General features: G+C 46.2%; 2 protein-coding genes across 2 annotated transcripts in view; both read left to right on the top strand.

Annotated features, from left to right (window-relative positions):
• The window catches only part of LOC310664724 (UPF0764 protein C16orf89 homolog), a 17,716-nt gene extending 4,799 nt beyond the window's left edge, over positions 1-12,917 (top strand). The window contains exons 2-9 of the mRNA XM_083414262.1: positions 2,796-4,148; positions 5,054-5,203; positions 6,207-6,354; positions 6,937-7,051; positions 8,284-8,419; positions 9,839-9,943; positions 10,651-10,725; positions 11,557-12,917. Of these exons, the coding sequence (XP_083270388.1) occupies positions 3,977-4,148; positions 5,054-5,203; positions 6,207-6,354; positions 6,937-7,051; positions 8,284-8,419; positions 9,839-9,943; positions 10,651-10,725; positions 11,557-11,627 (972 nt within the window). The 5' untranslated portion in view covers positions 2,796-3,976 and the 3' untranslated portion in view covers positions 11,628-12,917. The remainder of the gene's footprint in view (positions 1-2,795; positions 4,149-5,053; positions 5,204-6,206; positions 6,355-6,936; positions 7,052-8,283; positions 8,420-9,838; positions 9,944-10,650; positions 10,726-11,556) is intronic.
• A 1,654-nt stretch (positions 12,918-14,571) lies between these two features.
• On the top strand, positions 14,572-20,577 carry LOC310664764 (olfactory receptor 5V1-like; the record flags this gene model as incomplete). The annotated part of the gene is made up of 4 exons (XM_083414313.1): positions 14,572-14,611; positions 16,136-16,260; positions 16,537-16,621; positions 19,652-20,577. The coding sequence occupies exons 2-4, from the start codon at positions 16,213-16,215 to the stop codon at positions 20,575-20,577; spliced, it is 1,059 nt and encodes a 352-aa protein (XP_083270439.1). The 5' UTR covers positions 14,572-14,611; positions 16,136-16,212.
• Between the last annotated feature and the right edge of the window lie 1,839 nt (positions 20,578-22,416).

Raw genomic sequence — 22,416 nt, forward strand, 5'->3', positions numbered from 1 at the left:
CCTCTCTTCCATCCGGGAGTTGGTGTCCCAGGACAGCGCCAATGCCATAGGGTGAGGCGTCGCATGCTAGCACCACCGGCAGCCTCTCGTCGAAGTGTGCCAAGACCGAGTTTGAGACAAGCAAGTCCTTGACTGCCTGGAATGCGGCCTCCTGGCGCTGGCCCCACACCCAAGGGGCCCGCTTGTCCAGGAGTCTGTGTAGGGGCTCTGCTACCGCTGCCTTGTGGGGAAGGAAGGAATGGTAAAAGTTCAATAGTCCCAAGAAGGCCTGAAGCTCAGTCTTGTTCTTGGGCGCTGGGGCATCGCAAATGGCCCGTACCTTGTCCCCAGTCGGGTGGACCCCTTCTGCATCCACCATAAATCCCAGAAAGTCCACCTGAGGCACTCCTAGTAGACATTTTTCCCGCTTCACCTTGAGACCCGCCGTCTGGAAACGGTGCAGAACGGTGCGGAGGCGGTCCTCAAACTCCTCTGGTGTGGGCCCGGCAATCAACACATCATCGAAGAAGGGGGTGACGCCAGGGATTCCTTTAAGGAGAGAGTCCATTAGATTCTGGAATATGCCTGGTGCCACGCTGACACCGAATTGCAGCCGCTTTACCCTGAACGCTCCTCTGTGCGTCACAATCGTCTGTGCCTCTGCTGTGGCCTCATCTACTGGTAGCTGTTGATATGCTTGGGCCAAGTCCAGCTTGCCAAAAATTTTCGACCCAGCCAGGGTGGCAAGGACATGGCTGACCACTGGCACTGGGTATGCATGGGCCGTGAGGGCCTTGTTTATGGTACATTTGTAGTCTGCGCAGATGCGGACCGAACCATTAGGCTTGACGGGTGTGACGATTGGGGTTTCCCAGGGGGCATTAGGCACCGGCTCCAGCACTCCTTGCTCCACGAGCCGGTCCAATTCCTCGTCTATACGGGGTTTCAGGGCGAACGGGACCCGGCGGGCCTTGAGCCTGACTGGTCGTACTGCGGGGTCAAGCTGTAGAGCAATGGGGGGCCCCGTATACTGTCCCAATTTCCCATCAAAAACCCCCGGAAATTCCTTGCATATGGCGTCCACGTCCACTTGTAAGCTAGTGTGGTTCACCCCGGTGACGGCTAGCCCCAGTGGTCCAAACCATGCCAATCCCAGTAAGCTAATGTAGGGGCCCTTGACCACAAGCAAGTCCAGTTGCCGCGTCCGCCCTCGGTCTTGCACCCTGAAGGTCCCCACCCCCATTGTGGGGACCTTACGTTTCTGGAAGTCCCGGAGGGTGAATGGGGCCGGCCTGAGTTTGGGACCCCCAGTAGGACACAGTTTCCTTAACGTCCTTGCCGAGATTATGGATAGAGTTGAACCCGTGTCAAGCTCCATGCGGCATGGGGCCCCCTCTATCTGTACCTCTACATAAATTTTCTCTACGTTGGGGTGGGGCAACTGGTATACCTGTAAGTCCGTGAGCTCCGTTGAGTTGCCTTGGTGCGTTGGGCCCCGGGACCTGGGGCTCTTGGATTGGTCATCTGATGCCTGCCATCGGGTGGGCCGAGCCCGACACACCCGGGCGATGTGTCCCGATTTTCTGCACTGCCTGCACTCTGCGTTGCGGAAACGGCAGGTCCTCCTCTCGTGACTTTCTCCACAGCTTGCGCAGTTTCCTCCTTCTCGTCGAGGCAGCTGTGGTATGTGGGCTGCTTGAGTGCGCTGCTGTACTCGGTGCACCTCCTCCCTGTCAGATCCTGAGTCGTCGGTGAGGTCTTCGTGGTGGACCCTCGGTTGGGGCGGCTGGCTCGGCCGTGCCTCTTGCGTCGACCTCTCGGCAGCTTCCGTTGCCAGGGCCTCCTCCAGAGCAACCTGGAACGTTAGGTTCTTCTTAGCGTAGAGGCGCCGTTGCAGCTTCTCATCCCTCAGGCCACCGACGAGGCGGTCACGAAGCATGTTCTCCAGCTCTGAGAAGTTGCAGAACCGGGCGGCTTGGCGGAGAGAGGTCACAAACCCAGTTATGGTTTCCCCAGGGGCTTGCCGCTTTGCGTAGAAGGCATTTCGCCGAGCCACCTCTGAGGGCTGTGGCGAAAAGTGCCCCTTCAGCTGCTCCATTATTGTTTTGTATGGAACCGTAGCGACGTCTTCAGGCGCAAGGAGAGCCCGGGCGATTTCAAACGTCTCCTCTCCGCAGACGCTGAAGAATATTGCCCTCTTCTTGGCGTCTTCTTCATCGGTGACCCCTTTGGCTTCTAGCAGGAAGGTGAAACGGGAGGCGTACGCTTCCCAGTCTCCAGATGCTGGGTTGAACGGCGAGAAGCTGCTGTTGGTTGCCATTCTGAGTTCCTTGTGTCCCGGAGCTGAAGCCTGGATACACGGTGCGAGGCAGCGGTGCGGCAGGTGGCGGTGCTGCGGTGCTGTGTGTGGCAGTCAGCTCAGCGGGATCCCATCCTCGTCGCCAGTGAAATATACTCAGAGTCGCAAAGTGATTTCATGCTCTTTATTCAGCTCATAGTGGTGAGGAGGAATGAATGCCAGTCCCCTCAAAGTATCTGCCTTATATACATTATTTACACAATGGGCTGCACATGATTGGCTAATTCCGGAATTCTACTGTAAGCCAATCAGGTTGTGGATTCACTTCTATCTGGAGCATGATTGGGTGGTTCCTGCCAACCAATCATACTGCTGCATTGTTCTAGGACCAATCAGACTGCTGCATTCTGAATCCTATTGTTCTAGGACCAATCAGACTGCTGCCTTTTGGATCCTATTGTTCTAGGACCAATCAGACTGCTGCAGTTTGGATCCTATTCAACTCAGTACATAACAGTGGATAAGCCTTTAAACTCTGCAGGAAAACTAGACTGAGAGAAAACAACCAAAGGAGATTCAACTCTGCTCATTAAAGCTGGGACCTGGAGCTTTAAGTCCCTGGGGATCTCCCATCTCACAGAGCACGAATCACCACAAAGGAATAGGCAGACAAGACGTTCACCCATTTATCTGTTAGAAAAGGCTCCCCTTTATCACATACACAGCCCAACAAGACAGCATACAAATCAACGTGGCTAACCTGATTCAAAAACACCCACCCACCCCACGCACACACGAAAACAAAGTTCACCACAGCCAATCACAAACAAGCACCCTAGGCCAACCCCAATTTCTCCAACCACCAAAGGAACACAAAGCGAATAGCAAAGAGAATCTGCACAAACAATGCTGACACAAAACCCCACACATACATTAAGCAAAATAGAAACATCGCCTCCTGACCTCACCCCCACTCGCCTTTCCCCCCTCAACCTCTTCCCCCCTTTTCTTCCTAATGTAACCCTAATGTCTCAACAAATGAAACTGACCTATGGAAAATGTAACTTGAAAAAAAAAAGACATTGCATATACCTTTGTAAACCAAGAAAACTTTAATAAAAATATAATTTAAAAAAGAAAAGAAAAGGAGAACAATAAAAAGAAACATCCACTCTACATGCAAATACCTTAGACTGAACTGTGGAACATTTATGGAAGAAGCCTGAAACACTAATTTAAAAAGAGAAATTCTTAAAGAAGAGGGGGTAAACTTGTCAACTGAAGTTGTTCAAGCTGAAAGCTCAGAATGGTTAACTCAGGGGGATTGGAGTAGATTTTATTTATCCCCTGAAGAGGATTGGATTCAGGTATCTCTCATGCTGAAATTCTAGAAGAAACAGCCACTGAGAAGAACCAGAATACATGGACTGACTAAAGGATCAAGAGGAAGATGGAATTCATAGCATCATAGAAAGGATGTGTGCAAATGATTCATCAGAAGAACAGCACCTGGGCATTCACATACCATGCAAATGTTTCCCGAAGGTGTCCACGGAGTCATAGTGTGGTGCTTTGTCCCTCCCTTTGACAAGTATTTGCACAGATAATATTTTGCTTTGGAAGAGTGGAGCAGGACACTTCTCAGGCACCGCTCAGAAGCAACTGGCACTCCTCAGTGGCAGAGCCTTCTAGCAAAGCATGCTGTTCCTCCGTTTCCAGCTGTTGATTTTCCTCCTTAACCTGAATTTATCCAGATGTGAGGACAAGAGGAATTCAATCATCTCCGCACTGGAGAAAGCAACTTTGTTCCTGGAAGAGCAATATAATGAACTCAACATAGATGGAGTGTTTGGATATCGTCTATTGCAAGGTACAGTTCCAGCTACTTTGGAGACATATAGCACAACCCTTAGGCATGTTCACTCAGAAATAACGGCTTATCCACACTCACCTTTCCTCCCCTCTTTCCAGGCATGGTCCGTGTGCTTTTGGTTTTTTAGCTCCGGAGCTTTCCCCATGAAAACTCGCTCTTTGAAGCTGAACTGAAGCAATCCCTAGAAAACCTAAAATGACATTTGCTCTGACTGAGCAGGTTTTTGTAGGGAAAGCTCAGGGCCTACAAAATGTGGGCCTTTGTCTGCGAAGAGTAGAGCAAAAGGTAAGTGTGGCTGAGCCCTAAGTCCCATTATGTTCAATGGGGCTCCCTCCCTAGCTAAGTGTGTTTTAGACTAATTCTTCCTGTTGCACCACCTTCCTTCCTTCCTTCCTTCCTTCCTTTCTTTTCTCTCACCTTAAAAATTGCCAGCTTCACTCGTCAAGTCTGGGTGTGACTTTATTTTGTACAGTAGTTTTCCAAACGTCTTTCTTGGGTGATGAGTCCTTCCCACCCCTCTGAGCATTAAAAACCAAGCAGCTTTTCCTTCAGGTTCTTCTAGACAGAGGCAAAATTGTCTTTGTTCTAACACTGAATGGAGGGGCCAGAAAGTAAAGAAATAAGTGTAAATTTATTTAGGGGGGTGGGGAGGGAAAGAGAGAGAACACTAGTGCAGAAATGTGAAGAACTGAACTGTGGGCTGTGTCCAATGCTAGTCCTACCCAGAGTAGACCCATTGAAGTTAACAGGCATGACTCACTTAGGTTCACCAATGTCAATAGGTCTACACTGAATAGAACTTAGCTGGATATAACGGGGGGGGGGGGGAATTGACCCACCCCAACTCTCCATCCTTTAGAGGCAGGATTCAAAAATATTCTTTCCCTTCTCTAAATATCCAGCGTATCTGAATGGAACATTGCAGAAATGGACCTCGGTGCCTGGATTAGAGTCGGAGCAAGTGCGAGTGCGACGCTTGGATGCGAAGGTGTCAGCTTTGATCGAAAAAGCAAAGCGTGCTCTCGAGAAGAATGAGCCGGATTCTTACAGAGGTAGCATCAAACCTCACCATAGTGGAATGGGGGTAGGGATGGGCTGCAGCTAGGCAGGCAGGAATCTGTCTTTAGGGCAAAGACATTCCCCAAATATCTGCTATCCCCATGTTTCAAGGTGACTTATCACAGGGGTGGCAAGGCTCAACCCCAGGAGGGAAATGTCACCCTCCAGGCCTCTCTTTCTGGCCTCTGGAACTCTCCCCAGGCCACAACCCTCAATGGCCCTGCTTCACCCAGAAATGTTTCTGCCTGGCTGGAATGTGTCCCTGAACTCTGATCATCCCTCACGTTGGACTGGTTGGAGTATCAGGGTCTGTGAAGTAGACCTCAGGCGGCAAAACGGGATGGGCCGCCCCTGTGGAAGACAGAAAGGGGTGCACAAATGTGTGCAGAAATTAGCCTACTGAACAATGGTAAAATTTGCATGTATTGCCCCACCCACTTTTGCTTCTGGCCCCACCCACCGCTGGCATATGGCCCCCAGGAGGTTGCCAAGAAGGGAATGTGGCCCTTGAGCAGAAAACGATTCCCGACCCTGTCTCATTATTATTGATTTTTATTTGCAAATTAAATAAGAAGAAAAGAGAAGAAAGAAGAAAAAGAGAGAAAATAAAATAAAATATGATAAAACAATAGGCTACCATCAGTTCACATTGCAGTTACAGTGATCGTCAGTATATGAATCTTAAATGAAACATATAATGCCAGCCCTCCCTAAGTTCAAATAGGTATCCACACAAAATTGACATGTGTATGAAATATGTTTGAATGTAGTCAGGGCACTGAGGCCCTCAGGAAGGATGTACCTTCCTCTTAGCCATGTAAGGGTTCACAGATTCACTGTTGTCATCCATTCCTACCCCTGTCCTATTGGGACATAGGAAGCTCCCCTATTCCAAGTCATAACAATGGTCTCTCTAGCTCAGTATTATTGCCTACAAACTAAGTCATTGCAAAATAATAACAAACTATTATCTCTTCCCCTCCCCACCCTTTGCAGCATTTCATCAAGCTTTAAGCCCAGGGTTTTGGAAGATTCCCCATCAGTGGGCTCAGAATGACCCTCCTGTTTCTTTCTCTCCAACCAACGGCTCATGTCTGGACTTGGATACAAGCGATTCCTGCATATCCACCCTGCTAGGATCAGGGTAGGAATTTTGCTTACCTCTCTGTCATACCTAGTGTTAACATTGTGACTCTAGATCAGGGGTCGGCAAGGTTTACCTCACCTGGGCCGGTTCACTCCCTTGGAGATTGTTCTGTGGGCCAGATCGCGTCAGCGCAAACATGATTTCCGGCGCCACGGAAGTGACTCCCTGCTCCGCGCTGCGCCGGTTTAGTGCAGCATTGGGGGACTTGCCAAGCAGGCGGTTCGGGGGCGGCTCGTGGGCCGTTTAAATGATCCCCGTGGGCCACTTGTGGCCCATGGGCTGCAGGTTGCCGACCCCTGCTCTAGATTTATATATGTAAATTAAACCATAAATCCTAAAGACACCACAGTGTCTGTTGACCTTCATTTGAAGAAAACCAAATGCTAGTTAATGGCTGGAACCCCAGGAGTCTCTCGCCACCTAGAGATTGGGGTGCATGCAACAGTATCTTGGTTTAACACCACAATACTGGTGTGTCTTGTGCAGTCCAGGTACCCCCGAAGCATGGGTTGCCTGTTACACAAATCTCTCACCTGTCTGGCTCTTGAAATTGCCTAATGCCATGCTTTTCTACAAAAGGGCTGGTGGCACACCTTGCCTTGTTCCAGATAACTGCAGAAGCATCATGATAAAAACACACTGCTCGGGATACGGCCTGTCCCATCAGCTTTTCTACTTCCTGTTTGCAGAGATGGTAAGGAGTTGGCCATGTGCTTTGCTAACAGGGCAGAAACATTAATGGGGGGCAGGCAGAGGTAGGAAATGGGAATGAGCCTAGCATTATGTTCAGAATATCACTTTTCATCCGGAATCAAGAACCTTGGACGAAAAGTACCATGAATACTACTACTAGAGTAGTACTACTCTAGTGGTGGTGGTGGTGGTAGAGTAATTTATTACCCACCTTTCACTCGCAGGACCCAGGACCAGTGACAATTTAATTCAGAATTAAAAACAGTTAAAACAGGTTAATGTTTGTGAATGACTTCTAAGGCACATTGTACATAAATGTGTGTGCTTGAACAGATTAGTCATATATTCATAGAATAAGTTGTACTGTCCGTATTTGATGTGGTTTTAACATTCAGTGTCAATATTTGCCAGCATTGATAGTTGACATGCATTGGTTTAGTACTGGGTAGTATTTAATGGTTGGCATGTAATGGTATTTAGTACTTGAGAGCAGCTGTTAGGTGGAAGGCACTTATATTTAGGGCTAACTGCACGTTACATAATTGTGTAAATTGCAGTTGGGTTATGGGTTATTGGGTTTGGGGTTTGTTTGTTTTTTAAAGAATGCTTGCTAGGAGTGGGGGTGGTTTCTTGCAGGACCACAGTGCAATCAATATCTTGGTGGAAATTGCCCTTCCAGTGCTTCAGTTATCAATAGAAAATCTAAAGAACTATTATACCACTTTAAACAGTCATGGCTTCCCACAAGGAATCCTGGGAACCATACTTTGTTACAGGTCCTGAGACTTCTTAAGAGACCCCCCCTATTCCCATTCCAGAGTGACAATTCCCTGGGAATTGCTAAGGAAAATGACTGGTTGTTAAATCACTCTGGATATTGTAGCTCTGTGAGGGGAATAGGGTTTTTTGCCTACGAAAACAATCACAAAATGCCATTGGGTTGAAAGCACACTCATTTTGAATATTTTAAGGTTCAAAAGTCTCATTCTAGATTTCCCCACTCAAATGTGTCCTGGCGAAACTGGAAATCTTCAGAGTTTTGAATATTTGTGAATATTCACACTGGTTCTCTCTAGGTAATTTAATGGTGATTTGGGAGGGAGAGCACTGTCATTTTCTCTGATTAGCTGAATACTTTCATTCTTCACCATCCCTTTCTCGACAAGCAAAACTGTGCTACAAGATGGTATATGAAAAACAGTCTTTCTTCCCCTGATTCTTGTTTACATCTAGAAAGGATGCTCGGATCCCCTCTTCCACAATGCGCAATATTACAAGAGTGTGTTCTGTCACTTAATGATGCAAATCAATGTCGAAGCTGAAAAGCAAGCGCTTCTAGGGACCATGGGAGACCTTTTTACGGAAAACAGTAAGTGGCCTTACTGCTGTGTTGTAGTGTCACTGTTCAAGGCAGTGTTCTTCACTCAGGGAACCACTTTACAGTGGCACCTTGGTTCTCAAACTTAATCCGTTCCGGAAGTCCGTTCCAAAACCAAAGCGTTCCAAAACCAAGGCATGTTTCCCCATAGAAAGTAGTGCAAAATGGATTAACCCGTTCCAAGCTTTTAAAAACAACCCCTAAAAAAAGCAATTTAACATGAATTTTACTATCTAATGAGATCACTGATCCACAAAATGAAAGCACTAAACAATGTACTGCAGTCACACAATCAATCAGTAGCTGAACTGGGTTCCACACAGTCACAAAAAGAAAACAAAAGGAGCTGCAAAAACAAAAACGCAAAATAAATAGCAAAAAAACAGACAGACTTCAGCGTAACACTCAAAACTGAAGTATGGCTCTCAAAACGGAAGCATAACACTCAAAACAGAGCACATTCGGCTTCCGAAGAAAGTTCGCAACCTGTAACAATTACTTCCAGGTTTGCAGTGTTTGGGTTCTAAGTTCTTTGAGCACCAAGGCGTTTGAGAACCAAGGACCGTTAGGATGCTTGCTCCATGTTTGCAGTCATGAGATTGTTGTCTGTCACACGACGGTATATGTTTTCATTCCACAGTGTGGGAAGTGACGGAGACAGGATGTTTTGTTCCACTGTGTTCCAGAATGTAGGACCTTTGTCCTTTCTTTCTTTCTTTCTTTCTTTGTTGTCTGATGGGAAAGAGGAAGGAGCTAAGTCAGAATGCTCCGAGTGTATTATATGTAAATAAAGTAGATTAGCCAAAATGCTGTGCTACTGAGTTCTGTTACGTGAACTGCAATACTCTGCAGGATCTCTAAGCATGCTAATGCCTTTTGGCATCAGTCGCTGTGTTGTTCAGGCTGAAGAAAGCTTTTGAAGCTTGTGAACGATCAACCAGGAGGGAGAGGACATGCCAGTCGGGCATGTGTCTCTGCCGGGATCTTACACGAAAGTAGGACAATCCTAACAGGTACCACTGCATAAAAATGGGACCAAAAAACTCTCAGAACATTTGTGGTATGACAAGTTAAAGGATTTCAACAACAAAAATGCAGGATAAGCCCTGAACGGAAATGAAGCAGTATGTCCACCCCAAAACTTTTGCGGGCATGAATAAGGTTGGAGGCAGGATTGTGTTGGGCCATCCAAATAGCACCATGAGCACAAAGCATCACAAATGCACAATAAGAAGGGCAGGGCCCCATGAAGACATGTGAGGCTACCATCTTTGCTGAAGTTAAGCTGGTCCAAGTCTGCTTGGTGTTTGGGTGAGAGACTGACTGCTGGGTTCTATGATGGATGGAAAGAAGGAAGGATGGATGGAAGACAATAGTTGCCATTTAACATGTTTGCATTCTGTCTCTCAGTTTTGTTTTGTGGCCTGGCTGGATTCTCTGATTTCTATAAACCATGGTGGCTGGACATCATTCTCAACTGGCAAAAAAGGGAAAGAGGATGTTTCTGGATGTTCGGTGAGTGAGCACTGCTGTTTGATTCATCCAGTGCTAGAGTACAAATTACATAATTTGGGTTTTTAAAAAAAAATCTATGGAGAAAATGAATGCTGCAGCTTGAGTAGAGTTGCTACAAATCCAATAGGATTAGGCAAATTTCGGGGAAGGGGGTACCATCGTGGCCGCTCCCCCAGATGCTCACCATGCACCCTCCAACTGAACCGGGCGCCACACCCCTGTGGATGGAGCCTGCTCTCCGCTCCTGGAGCATGCAGCTCTGCCACTAGGCGAGTCTAGCTTTGTTCACGCCCTCCGAAAACCTCCCATTTTTTAACTTACTCTGGTTTAAGTCGCACTGGCTGAGGGACTTACCCTGGTGTATCTCTGGCTTAACCGGCGTAAGGTACCCAAGCTGGGAAAGTCCAAGAACTGCCAGATCCAAACTCTCATCTTGGCAGATCTTGGGTTTGGAGTGCACTGTTGGTAAAGGATAAGGCTACAATCCTATGCTCGCTTACCTTGGAGTAAACCCTATGGAAGATAACAAGACTTACTTCGGAGTAGATGTGTCGATGATTACTCTGTAAGTCCCATCAAGCTGAGTGGGAAATCCCACTGAGTAACATGCACAGTTTGCCTTGTAAGTTTGTGAGTGAATGAGGACCCACATTCTAAAGCACATCCTCTGCCTTCAAGCAAATGACTCTTTCTCGGTTCCCTGATAGACTCCTCCAGCCCAGTTTCTGAAGACCCTCATAAGGAAGCACGAAGAGTAAAGAGAACGGAGAAGATTCTTGAAGGTAAAGATAATGGCAACTGGTGTGGGTGCATAGATAAAAATTGTTTCCCAACCTATCACACATCTTAAAAATAATGTACAGAGTCACCCACAGAGTAGACCCATCGGATCCATTGATTTCAATGGATATGCCACAAAGTACGTCTTTTTTCAGAGACCTGCATTGGCTACCAATTTGCTACCAGGCAAAGTTCAAGCTGTTCCTATTAGTATATGAAGACCATAACAACTTGGGAACAGTTTATCTGTGAGATTGCCTTACCCTGTATGTGTCCGCTTGACGGCTTTGAGCTGCAAAACTGGCATCATTACAAGTGCCACATAACACTCGTTCCATGTTTGTAAGAAACCTATAAATTACAGAGCCCATTGTTGAGACTACTGTATTTTTTGCTCTATAAGACTCACTTTTTCCCTCCTAAAAAGTAAGGGGAAATGTGTGTGCATCTTATGGAGCGAATGCAGGCTGCGCAGCTATCACAGAAGCCAGAACAGCAAGAGGGATTGCTGCTTTCACTGCGCAGCGATCCCTCTTGCTGTTCTGGCTCCTGAGATTCAGAATATTTTTTTTCTTGTTTTCCTCCTCCAAAAACTAGGTGTGTCTTGTGGTCTGGTGCGTCTTATAGAGCGAAAAATACGGTATATAGTTTGTGGGAATCTTCCCAGAATTTGCTAAACTAGAACTCCAAGCATCCTTTGGCCTTGGCCATGCTTCCCGGTGCTGATGGGAGCTGTAGTTAAGCAACAACAGGAGGGCCAAAAGTTCCCCACCCCCAGTTTAAATTACGGCCGTCTCTTCCCTTTGATAACCAAAAGTCTCATTTCCTTGCAGGTGAATGCGCATCTCACAACACCGCCGTGGCCGTAGGAGCGATTGGAGGATTTCTCCACTACGCGTTCTGATGCTTTTGTGCTTCTTTCTTCTTATGCAACTGAGCTTAACTTTCTGGCTTTATTATGCAATGCAGGATCTGTCGCTCTTCTCTCTAGGTACATTTTGGGTGCTAGTCAACATGACTGTGCTCTCAACCAGGGCACTGGGAAAAATCATATTCATATTGTGGGGTGCTGTACTGCTCCCTCATTAGGACGGGAAGGAGACTCACCGTCTTCTTGAACTGTCTCTCCAGCATGGGGCAGGGGCAGTGATGGGATTGAAGACCTCTTGCAATTTCTATAAGAAATTTCTATAAGAACACTCACGCTCAGGAAGCAAGGGAGAAACGTGCTAAGAGGGAGGCATGCTTGGCAAATCTACACCGTGATCAACTCCTGCCCGGAAACCAATGTCCCCACTGTGGAAGGATGTGTGGATCCAGAATTGGCCTCCATAGTCACTTACAGACTCATTGTTAAAACCGTGTTTTTGGAAGACAATCTTACTCAGCTAGAGTGATCGCCAAAGACGACAATTTCTGCAGCAGGGTCTCTGTCTCCATTGTCCTAAAGTCGCCCAATGAGCACAAAAGGGGAGCTGTTTAGCCACGGCATGCTCCAAAGCTAAGCATTTAGGGACACTGAAAACACACGGTGCTGCAGTTTTAAGGGAATGAGTGGAGTGCAAGTTCTGTTGTGCACAATGGAACACAACTTAAGTAAATTTAATCAAGCCAAGGACCACATGCCAGTGGTGTGGGTGGGGCCAGAGGCAAAAAGTGAGTGCCACAACAGATGCGACTCTTAACTTTTGTACAGTAGGCTGCATTCCATCCACGTGAAAGTCAGAGGCTTCGGCACAGAGGTTTGTGTTCTAAATGTCTGGTGCAGATGTGGCCTCAGACGGACAGCTTCATCCACACCTAGCCTAGGCATCACTTACCTTTTAATCTCTTTTATCCAATCTAATTAGGCTCCTCGCTTGTCTATCTGGCTCCATTTGCATTGTTCCCTCCTTTGGCACCGTGTGCTATCCTGCTTCTTCCATATCTTCTGCCTTCTCTATAGTTTTAACCAAATAATTGCCATTTCCATCTGAATGTGCCACCCATGTACTTACTCTATCTATTTTTGCAATAAACTGCATTTTCAAGTACCCTAAGATCTGACTTGTTGTCTCTCCACCTGGATGCTCAGGTTTCTGCCATGGTTGATTACGATTCTTGGTTCAAGACCCCAACAGGCATTGTTTAGGTCTGCATTGCATCTACACTCAAGTTGTAAAAGTGTGTTAATAAACCATATTTCTTAAAGACATGACAGTCTCTGCTGTGCTTTGATTCCTAATGGAAGCATGAAGAACCCCCTGGAATCTTGCTACCACTCAGTAGATGTTAGGGGTGGTGCAACCTTTGTGACAATATGAAACAAGCCCCGCTAAAGTGTGCATGTGTGATTCTCTCCCCCCCCCACCCCGCCAGCTATTCAGAACACAGAGGGAAAAATGTATGTTTAGAAGACATAATGTTGCTTTTCTTGACACTAAAACAAAAACAAAGCAAAGTCTCCCATGTATATAGTTATTTTGGTTTTGAGACTAGAAAATCAGTCTCAAACGTATCTTAATAAGGAATTCCCCCCTGAAGCATTTTAAAGAAAGCTGGGAGACAATAATAAGGCCCCAGGCACCACATCTGAAAGTTAAACAGGTCCTTTACTAGAAAAAAACTACAGCTAACTTTTAATGATACCCCACATTATGCTTTACATAGCAGTAGCTGAGGGACAGTTCCTCCGGGAACAGGTTAAAAAATAAACACTGCAAGAAGTTAAGTCGTTTGCATCTCTTATGAGCCTGCTGTTCTCCTAGTGTGCATTCTCTGGGCAGAGGCCCAGCAGCTGGATCTGACCCCTGAGGCATTTACATCTGTCCATTATCCAAATTTTAGTCAAGGTATTTCTTAAAACAATGGCTGCTGCTAGGGATGTAAGAAGCCATTGTTTTCCGCTCCACCCAGTATTTCACATGCATTTATTTATAACATTGGTATATCCCACCAAGGAGCTCAAGGTGGCGTACATAGTCCTCCTCCCACCCCCCATTTTATCCTAACATCAACCGTGTGAGGTAGAAATAATTTTTTTAAAAAAAATAAATTGTCCAGTAGCACCTTAGAGACCAACTAAGTTTGTTCTGGATATAAGCTGGACAATTTTTAATTTTTTTAAATTTATTTCGACTGCGTCAGACCAATACGGCTACCTACCCGAACCTGTGAGGTAAGTTAGGCTGAGAGCGAGCGACTGACCCCAATATCACCCAGTGAGTTTAATGGCTGAGTGGAGATTTGAAAGCGAGCACTGTTTCCATTCTGCTGCAGATTATCTTCCAGAAAAACCCCCACAATCACTGTCCACTGTGGCAAAATCACACAATGTAATTTACATAATTCCACAAATGGCACCATCGTTATGTTATTTCACCCCATTCGTTTCCATGCAAAGGAAACACACTGCAAATAGGGGACAACATAATCAAGAATATATTTTCTGTGGACTGAAAGCAACAGTGCCAATTGTATTCACTGGATACCAACACTTGCCCAGGGTTCGGTTCCCTTGGAATGAGGCTCAGCGGAGACAGTGGTGTCTTTAAGATATACAGTTTTATTCAGGCATAAATACAAACTGAGCAGCACAGAACACGTCTCCCAACTGCTCCCCACGGCATCACCTCACCACATGGTGGGCCAGCCCTGGCCTACATCCACATGAACCTGCCAGTGTGGCAGTGTGTCTTACTGTACAGAGGACAACTCTCTCCATCTGATGGTTTCTCTCTTTGAAGGGCTGCCTGGCCCAAGAGCAGTTTAAAGATAAATAATCTCAAGGAAGGAGAGGAAAAAGGGGCCTCAAAGTTGCCCACACCCAGTGAGCACCAGCAGAGCAGAGTGAGGAGGCACGCTGTGGGGTCTCAGGAAAAGTCACAGAGGCCTTGTCCTGTTTTTTTGGTTAGCCTAACTGATGCCATTTTGCTTCTGTAAAAAAAACTGCCTGCTTTAGAATTTAGGAGGGTGAGCCACAAATATGTGAAGACCAGATGAAGTTGCTAGGCGATTTTCAGCAAAACCTCCCTCTGCCAGGCAACTCTCCCCTTCAAGACCTTGAGAGTAGGGTGTTTTGATCAGCGCAATGAACTTTGATAGGGGGAAAGGGAGGGGGGTGCCTATAAAAAGTATGAACAAAGGCTATTTGGAGAGGCTTCACCATCACACTGGTGAGTGTGGCTCGCCTGCTCTGTTTTACTCAGCTGAATAAACGAGTGATTATGGGAACCTCCTCTGTCTATAGCATTTATTGGCTTTTCAATGACCAAGGCAACTTGGGCCTGATTAGCAGACCCCAACAACACAAGTCATCTGCTCACCATCTTCCCCACTAGGGTGAGATGCATTGTGTCTCCGTTTAGATTGTGCAAATATGCACTGTTTGGTTCCCTAGTGACACTTCTGTGACCACCCTAGCGTCACTCACAGACTCTCCAATTTTCCAGGGACAGTCCAGGATTTGCAGAAGCCGTCCCGGTTTCTGATTTGATCCCAGAATGTCCTGCTTTTCCTTAGGATATCCCCGTTTCACCAGATAAATGTTGGAGGGTACATCACAAACAGGGTTGTTTAGGGTAGACCCCTAGAAATGCTTGAGGAAGGAGCCTGTCTCGGTGGCAGAGCATGTGCTCTGCATGCAGAAGGTCCCGAGATCAAGTCTCAGCATCTCCAAATGCAGCTTGGAGAGGCCCTTGCCTTAAAGCTTGGACAGCCATTGTCAATGTAGACCAGGGGTAAGGTAAAGGTAAAGGGACCCCTGACCATTAGGTCCAGTTGTGGCCGACTCTGGGGTTGCGGCGCTCATCTCACTTTACTGGCCAAGGGAGCCGGCGTACAGCTTCCGGGTCATGTGACCAGCATGACTAAGCCGCTTCTGGCGAACCAGAGCAGCTCAGGGAAACGCTGTTTACCTTCCTGCTGGAGCGGTACCTATTTATCTACTTGCGCTGGTGTGCTTTCAAATTGCTAGGTTGGCAGGAGCAGGGACTGAGCAACGGGAGCTCACCCCGTCGCAGGTATTCAAACCGCTGACCTTCTGATCGGCAAGTCCTAGGCTCTGTGGTTTAACCCACAGCGCCACCTGTGTCCCAGACCAGGGGTAGTCAACCTTTTTATACTTACCACCCACTAATGCATCTTTCTTCATGGTAAGATTTCCTTACTCCCTATCAGTGCTCGATGTAAGGAGGTTTCAGCTTGTGCCGTAGCACCCCCTACCGCCCACCTAGAATCCTGAAACACCCACTAGTGGGTGGTAGGGACCAGGTTGACAACCCCTATTCTCATCATCTATTAAGCTAGATTTATCTCACCTGGTCGGCCACTGTGAGGACAGGATGATGTCCTAGATGGGCCACTGTCCTTATCCAGCAGGCTCTTAGTATTTTCTTATGTTAATTATTCCCTTTTCATTATCTGTGGCAACAGAACCCCCACGGTGTGGATTGCTGGATCTGAGAGCCTTTGGTGAATACATATCCTCAGAGGCACAGAAGCATTTTAAAATGCCAACCCAAGTAAGCACATTTCTACAGACCTTGGCTCCCAGCAAGGTAAGCACCTCTTCTCCCCCCACCCCTTGTTAAAATCAGGGTAGATGTTTTTCTAGCTAACCCAGCTCTGATGGTTCAGAAAGGAAGATTCGGCATTAAAACAAATGTGGAAAGATTCTGGGGGAAAAGACAAGGGCTGGTTCTTAATTGTGAGGGAACATCATCACTGATTGTAGCTGTGCCGCATTATAAAAACACTGATCTTTTTCAACAGATACATGCAACAGATTCTCAAATGCCCTGCAGCACCTCTGTTTTCTTCTTTCATGCCCACAGGTCTTTGAGGGAATCCCTTTGCTTCACAATTCTGTTCCAGTGAGGCAGCCTTCTGCAGCAGCCATCATGGCTCCTGGCTTCAATGGTAGGTGTTTAGATGGTATAAGTGGAAGCTGTAATGAGGAACAAAGGGAGAAATTAGGTTCAGTTTGTATGTAGTTCATAATATGTACAAAAATGCATAGACTAGGCTAAAATGTGCATTAAAATGCGTGCATTAGTGCAAATAACACACCCAAATGCATTTGGGGGAAATTTGCTTTGCAGAGATGTCTACATATGAGGCAAAATTGCACACGAAAATGTGAATATTGGAAAAGAAAAGACATTTCTTGGAAAAGAAAAGAAATTTATATGCAGCTTACTTTAAAAAAACTTAAAGCAGTTTACTAAAAGAATAAAACAAGGAAATCATCAATAAAGAAAGAGAACAGAAAAAACAGCTGTTTAAAACATTTTTTAAAATTAAAATCAATGCTAAGCTAAAGCCCATGAGCTCATGTCCACATTCTACATGAATGAATAGGCTGGCCTAAAGAAAGATGTTTATAGCAGATGCTGAAAAGAGTACAGTGAAGGCACCTGCCGGATGTCAACAAAGTTCCAAAGTATGAGTGCTGCCACACCAAAAGATTGATCTCTTACAAAAGCACCTGGCCCAGTTCTGCACTGTTGAAATATATGGAGAGCTGGTCTTAAGAGTGGGGAAATTAGAAATTGGTGAAACTGAAATTGACAGATTTGCCCATCCGCACCAGGAACAATGTCTCAGTATAAAAGAGACTGCTAGTTTGATATGAACAGCTATGCAGGAGGTGCCCTTAATAGCTCCTGTAGAGAAGGAGGAGGAGGAGGAGGATGGGGAAGAAGAGGCAGGGGACCTGTGGCCTTCCTGATGTGGCTGGACTCCAATTCCCATCACCCCAGACAGCAGGGTCAGTTGCCAGGGATGAGGGGAGTTGTAGTCCAGCAGCACCTGGCAGGCAAAAGGTTCTGATTTAGGGCTCATCCAAACCTCCCTTTGCTCCACCACTTTCCCCCGGTTTCCCCAACTGCTGTTTGTTCTGGTTTAGTGCTAAAGAGTCTGTTTTCAGTGGGAAAGCAGCAGGGCAAAGGCAAAACCGCTCAGAGCCATGCCAAGGAAGTACGGGGCAAGCAGAAAACCACTTGGACTCATGCTTTCTAGGCATGAGACAAGTGGAAATGTGAGCAAGCCCTTAAAGTAAAATGGATAGCATCACAAATCAGCAAAACACCGCTCAGAGACCAGCTGAAGGCAGAAACGGAATTTAAAACAAAGGGTTCCATTTGCTGCAGCTCTTTCCTTGACATTCTTCATTTGGATCCAGAACTGTTGAAGTAACATTGTTTGATTTTCAGTTGATAGATTTTTACTTGTATGCCTCTGTCCTTTTTGCCACAGACTTCCCAAAAGCTGCCTTGAGCTCCTTTCAACTGAATGGCAGGGTATGCATCCTCAAGACAGACAGAGAGAGAGAGAGAGAGAGACAGAGAGAGAGAGAGAGAGAGAGAGAGAGAGAGAGAGAGAAAGAGAGAGAGAGAGAGAGAGAGAGAGAGAGAGATTTACAAGTTAGATTTGGTTTTAGTCTCCTGGTCTTAGGCTGCTCCTTTTGAATCTGTGTCTAGGGGGCTGTTGGGACCAGGAATTGTTGAGAGTGAGGGACGGCGTGTTTGTGTGTGTAAATGTAGGTGTAGTTTGTTTGGTGTGTGAATGTGTATAGCATCCATGTGGCATGGAGGGAGTGGAACCCTGTTCTATGGATTTCAACGCAGCTATTGCTTTATAAATTTTATCACTTACTTTTGTTGTTCTGTTTCCCTTGCAAGCTGCTTTGCAATCTTTTCTGATGAACCCCCAGCCCGCTTTCTTGCTCCATATGACATTTTAAGGTATCATTGGGGTTTTATGATAGATTTTCATGGTTTTCTTGTCTCATTTTCTTTAAGTCCACTGCTTAGAAATGTGAATAATTAAATGGTGTATAAATATCTTAAATAAATTTTATATAGAATAAGAGCAACATTGGCTTGGAAGTATTTAAACCTGAGCATTCTGCTATTAGAAATCCTCAATCTTCATTCTTTTCCTCCTTTTCCACAATGCTTTCTAGAATTTCCCTAGATAAAGTTGGTGGAGTTAACAAAACTTGGCTGCTGAGTATGTCTTAGTAGTTCAGCATGCCTGTGATCTGAAAAACCAGAAAATCAGGTTTGCGCCATTTCCCAAGAAAACTTTTTATTTGCTTATGTCCCCATATAACTTCGCACCGCATATCATATATACATGGTTCATGAAAAGGCGACAAAATAGAGATTTGATTGAAATGACCCACCAGAAGCAATGAATAGATGAATGTTGCAGATAAATGGATGGATTTCATAGTTTACTGGAATGTGTGTTGTGACCACAGAAGGCTAAACAGAAGTCTGTTTCTGTAAATCTTTTTTGCTGGATTTCTTCAAAACTACCACCTTTCCCACACATGTTGCCCTTTTTACTCTGTTAATAGGTCTTGCTTATTTATTTTTTTGTAACTTTTGTGAAAAAGATATAATGAATAGGTAAAAATGAAGTAATTCTCTCTCCATATCTTGGAGGGTGATGATAATAATGGCATGTATGGGGGGGCAGACAAGAGGGCATAAATTATCCAACATATGTGCCAGGTTCTGTGGGTTAAACCACAGAGCCTAGGACTTGCTGATCAGAAGGTCGGCGGTTCGAATCCCTGTGACGGGGTGAGCTCCAGTTGCTCGGTCCCTGTTCCTGCCAACGTAGCAGTTCAAAAGCACGTCAAAGTGCAAGTAGATAAACAGGTACCGCTCTGGCGGGAAGGTTTCTGTGCGCTGCTCTGGTTCGCCAGAAGTGGCTTCGTCATGCTGGCCACATGACCCAGAAGCTGTACGCCGGCTCCCTCGGCCAATAAAGCGAGATGAGCGCCGCAACCCCAGAGTCGGTCACGACTGGGCCTAATGGTCAGGGGTCCCCTTTACCTTTATGTGCCAGGCAGACTGGAGTCAAGAACCACTGACGGATTATTTTTAAGGGGTTTCCAAAGCTTCATTCATACTCTTTCTTCTTCCCGATGTGTAGGAAACCTCCGAAATCAAACCTCCATCCATGAATTCGTCCTCCTGGGATTCTCAAACCATCCCGAATTGCAAATATTTTTCTTCTTGGCCTTCTCCATCGTTTACACGGTGACCTTGACGGGGAATCTCCTCATCATTCTGGTTGTCATGGCCAACAGCCGTCTCCACACACCCATGTACTTCCTCCTTGGCCACCTGTCCTTCATTGATCTTTGCTACATGACCGCCACCGTCCCCCAAATGCTGGCAAACTTCCTCCGAGAGTCCAAGACCATCTCCTACGCTGGATGCATGGTCCAAATCTTCTCCCTCATTTCTTGTGTTGGATCAGAGTGCATCCTCCTAGCGGCCATGGCTTATGACCGATACGTAGCCATTTGTCACCCGCTGCTCTACACGGTCATCATGAATAGGAAAGTCTGCTTTCAAATGGTGGCTGGGTCGTGGACAGGGGGCTTCCTGAACTCCCTTGTACACACTCTCTTGACATCCACCCTGTCATTCTGTGGGCCGAGGGAGATCCGCCATTTTATGTGTGACGTCCCACCGCTTTTGGAGTTGTCCTGCACAGATACAGCCCTGAATAATATTGTGCTCCACACAGCCAGCATGTTCATTGGGGTTAGCCCTTGCTTCTTCATCATCATCTCCTACGTCTTCATTGCTTTAGCCATCCTCCAGATCCGTTCCACAGAGGGCAGGAGGAAGGCTTTCTCTACATGCACGTCTCATCTTGCAGTGGTCATTATGTTCTTTGGGACTGCTCTCTTTAATTACAACCGGCCCAGTGCAGGCTATTCCTTAGATGTGGACACACTGGTCTCAGCCCTGTATTGTATCGTAACCCCCATGCTAAACCCCATTATATACAGCTTACGGAACCAGGAAGTGAAGCTGGCAGTGAAAAGACTGGCAAGCACAAAGTGAAACGTCTTCTAAATCAAAGGTGGGCAGATACCAGGCTTACTAGATCTGCTATTTTCATTATTTGCTAGAACCCTGAGGTTCCTGATTCAGACAGCAGAAAGACCCATCCACAGAGGAGGCTGCCTGGTGTCTCTCTGGATGAGCCCCTGCTCCCTTGGCTTTTCTCCTTCCAACCACGAGGCATACCTAGAATCAATAACACATGTAGAAACACTGGGGTTTCCTGTGAGAAGATACTTTCCCATTTAGCTACTATTATTGTGGATATAGCAGGACACTTTAAAAGACAAATAAGTAACTAGGATTGCAGTCCTGTACACTGGGAATAAGCCTCATTGAACTTGGAGTGGATTTATCTCTGAGTAAACATGTATGCTTGTGCTGTTAAGAGTATATTTTTTTGAAGAACACTTTAAATTTCTTCCCTCCCACTTTGAGCACCTTGTTCTGCTCGCTATCATAATGACAAGCGCCCCCCCCCCCCCCGATCACTTAAACCAAAGTCTCCTGAAAAATCCACTCTGAGCAAGAGGAACTCTACACTGGATAGGACAGTTGGTGGCAGCGGTTGTTGATATGCCCTGCTTCGAATTGTTCCTGAACCAAGCTCTCATTCATTAAATGGAGGCTGTCCATCTATAAAGCAAATTTCCACCCCACTCACAAAACAAAACCCTAGATAATGCAAAACATCAATTTAGAGATGTGGTGGTCCCAGCCTGTCTACAACCCTCTTATGTTCTTAAGTCAGTGCACCTAAGAAGAGAGTCCTAGATCTAGTCCAGCATCCTGTACACACAGTGGCCCACCGGATGCCCGCAGGAAGCCCACAAGCAGGGCAGGAGCACAATAGCACTCTCCCCTCCTGTGGTTTCCAGCAACTGGGTCTTTTTCTTCTGACCAGGAGGCAGAGCATAGCCATATTGGCTAATGCTCATTGATAGCCTTGTCCTCCATGAATTTGTCCAATCCTCTTTTAAAGTCATCCACGTTGGTCACCATCACTGCCTCCTGTAGGAGCGAGTCCAAAGTTTAATTATTATTATTATTTATTAAATTTGTTCATTGCTTTATCTTGCCCAAGACTCTCCAAAGTGACTTACAGCCAACAAACCAAGAAACCCACATAGATATTGAAATATACTCGGAGTCGAGAGTGGATTTCATGCTCTTTATTCAGCTCATAGTGGTGAGGAGGAATGGAAGTTCCCCCAGAATGTCTGCTTTATATACATTATTTACACAATGGGCCCCATGTGATTGGCTAATTAAGGGATTCTCTTATAGGCCAATCAGGTTGTGGATACACTTCCACCTGGTGCTGGATTGGGTGGCTCCTGTGGACCAATCAGACTGCTGCATTCTGAATCCTATTGTTCTAGGACCAATCAGACTGCTGCATTCTGAATCCTATTCAACTCAGTACATAACAGATATATTAAAACCAAGGGTGGGCGAAGGGTGGGGGGTGTGCATTTAAAACATCCCACTCTTTCTAAAAGGCCCCAAATAGTTGAAGGCCAAAGGTCTGGTTATAGAGCAAACTTTTTGCTTGGTGCCTTAACTATGCACTGCATGAAGAAGTATTTTGTCTATCCTGACAATCTTCCAACATTCAGCTTCATTGGATGGCCCCAGTTTCTAGTGTTATGACAACTAAAGGAAAACAACCTTCTCTCTATCTACTTTTTCCACCTTTGCTCTGCAGGTGGGGATGCTGACAGATTTCAGGGCCCACCCTAACATTAGACAGTGGGGTGTTGTCCTCAGGCAGCAGGTGCTGGGTGTGGTTGGGTGGGTTCAATGGGAAGACAAAGGAGCTAGGCCAGTGATTTGTGA

The sequence above is a fragment of the Podarcis tiliguerta genome, assembly GCF_965153285.1.
Source record: "Podarcis tiliguerta genome assembly, chromosome: 14".
In the NCBI taxonomy this organism is placed as follows: Eukaryota; Metazoa; Chordata; class Lepidosauria; order Squamata; family Lacertidae; genus Podarcis; species Podarcis tiliguerta.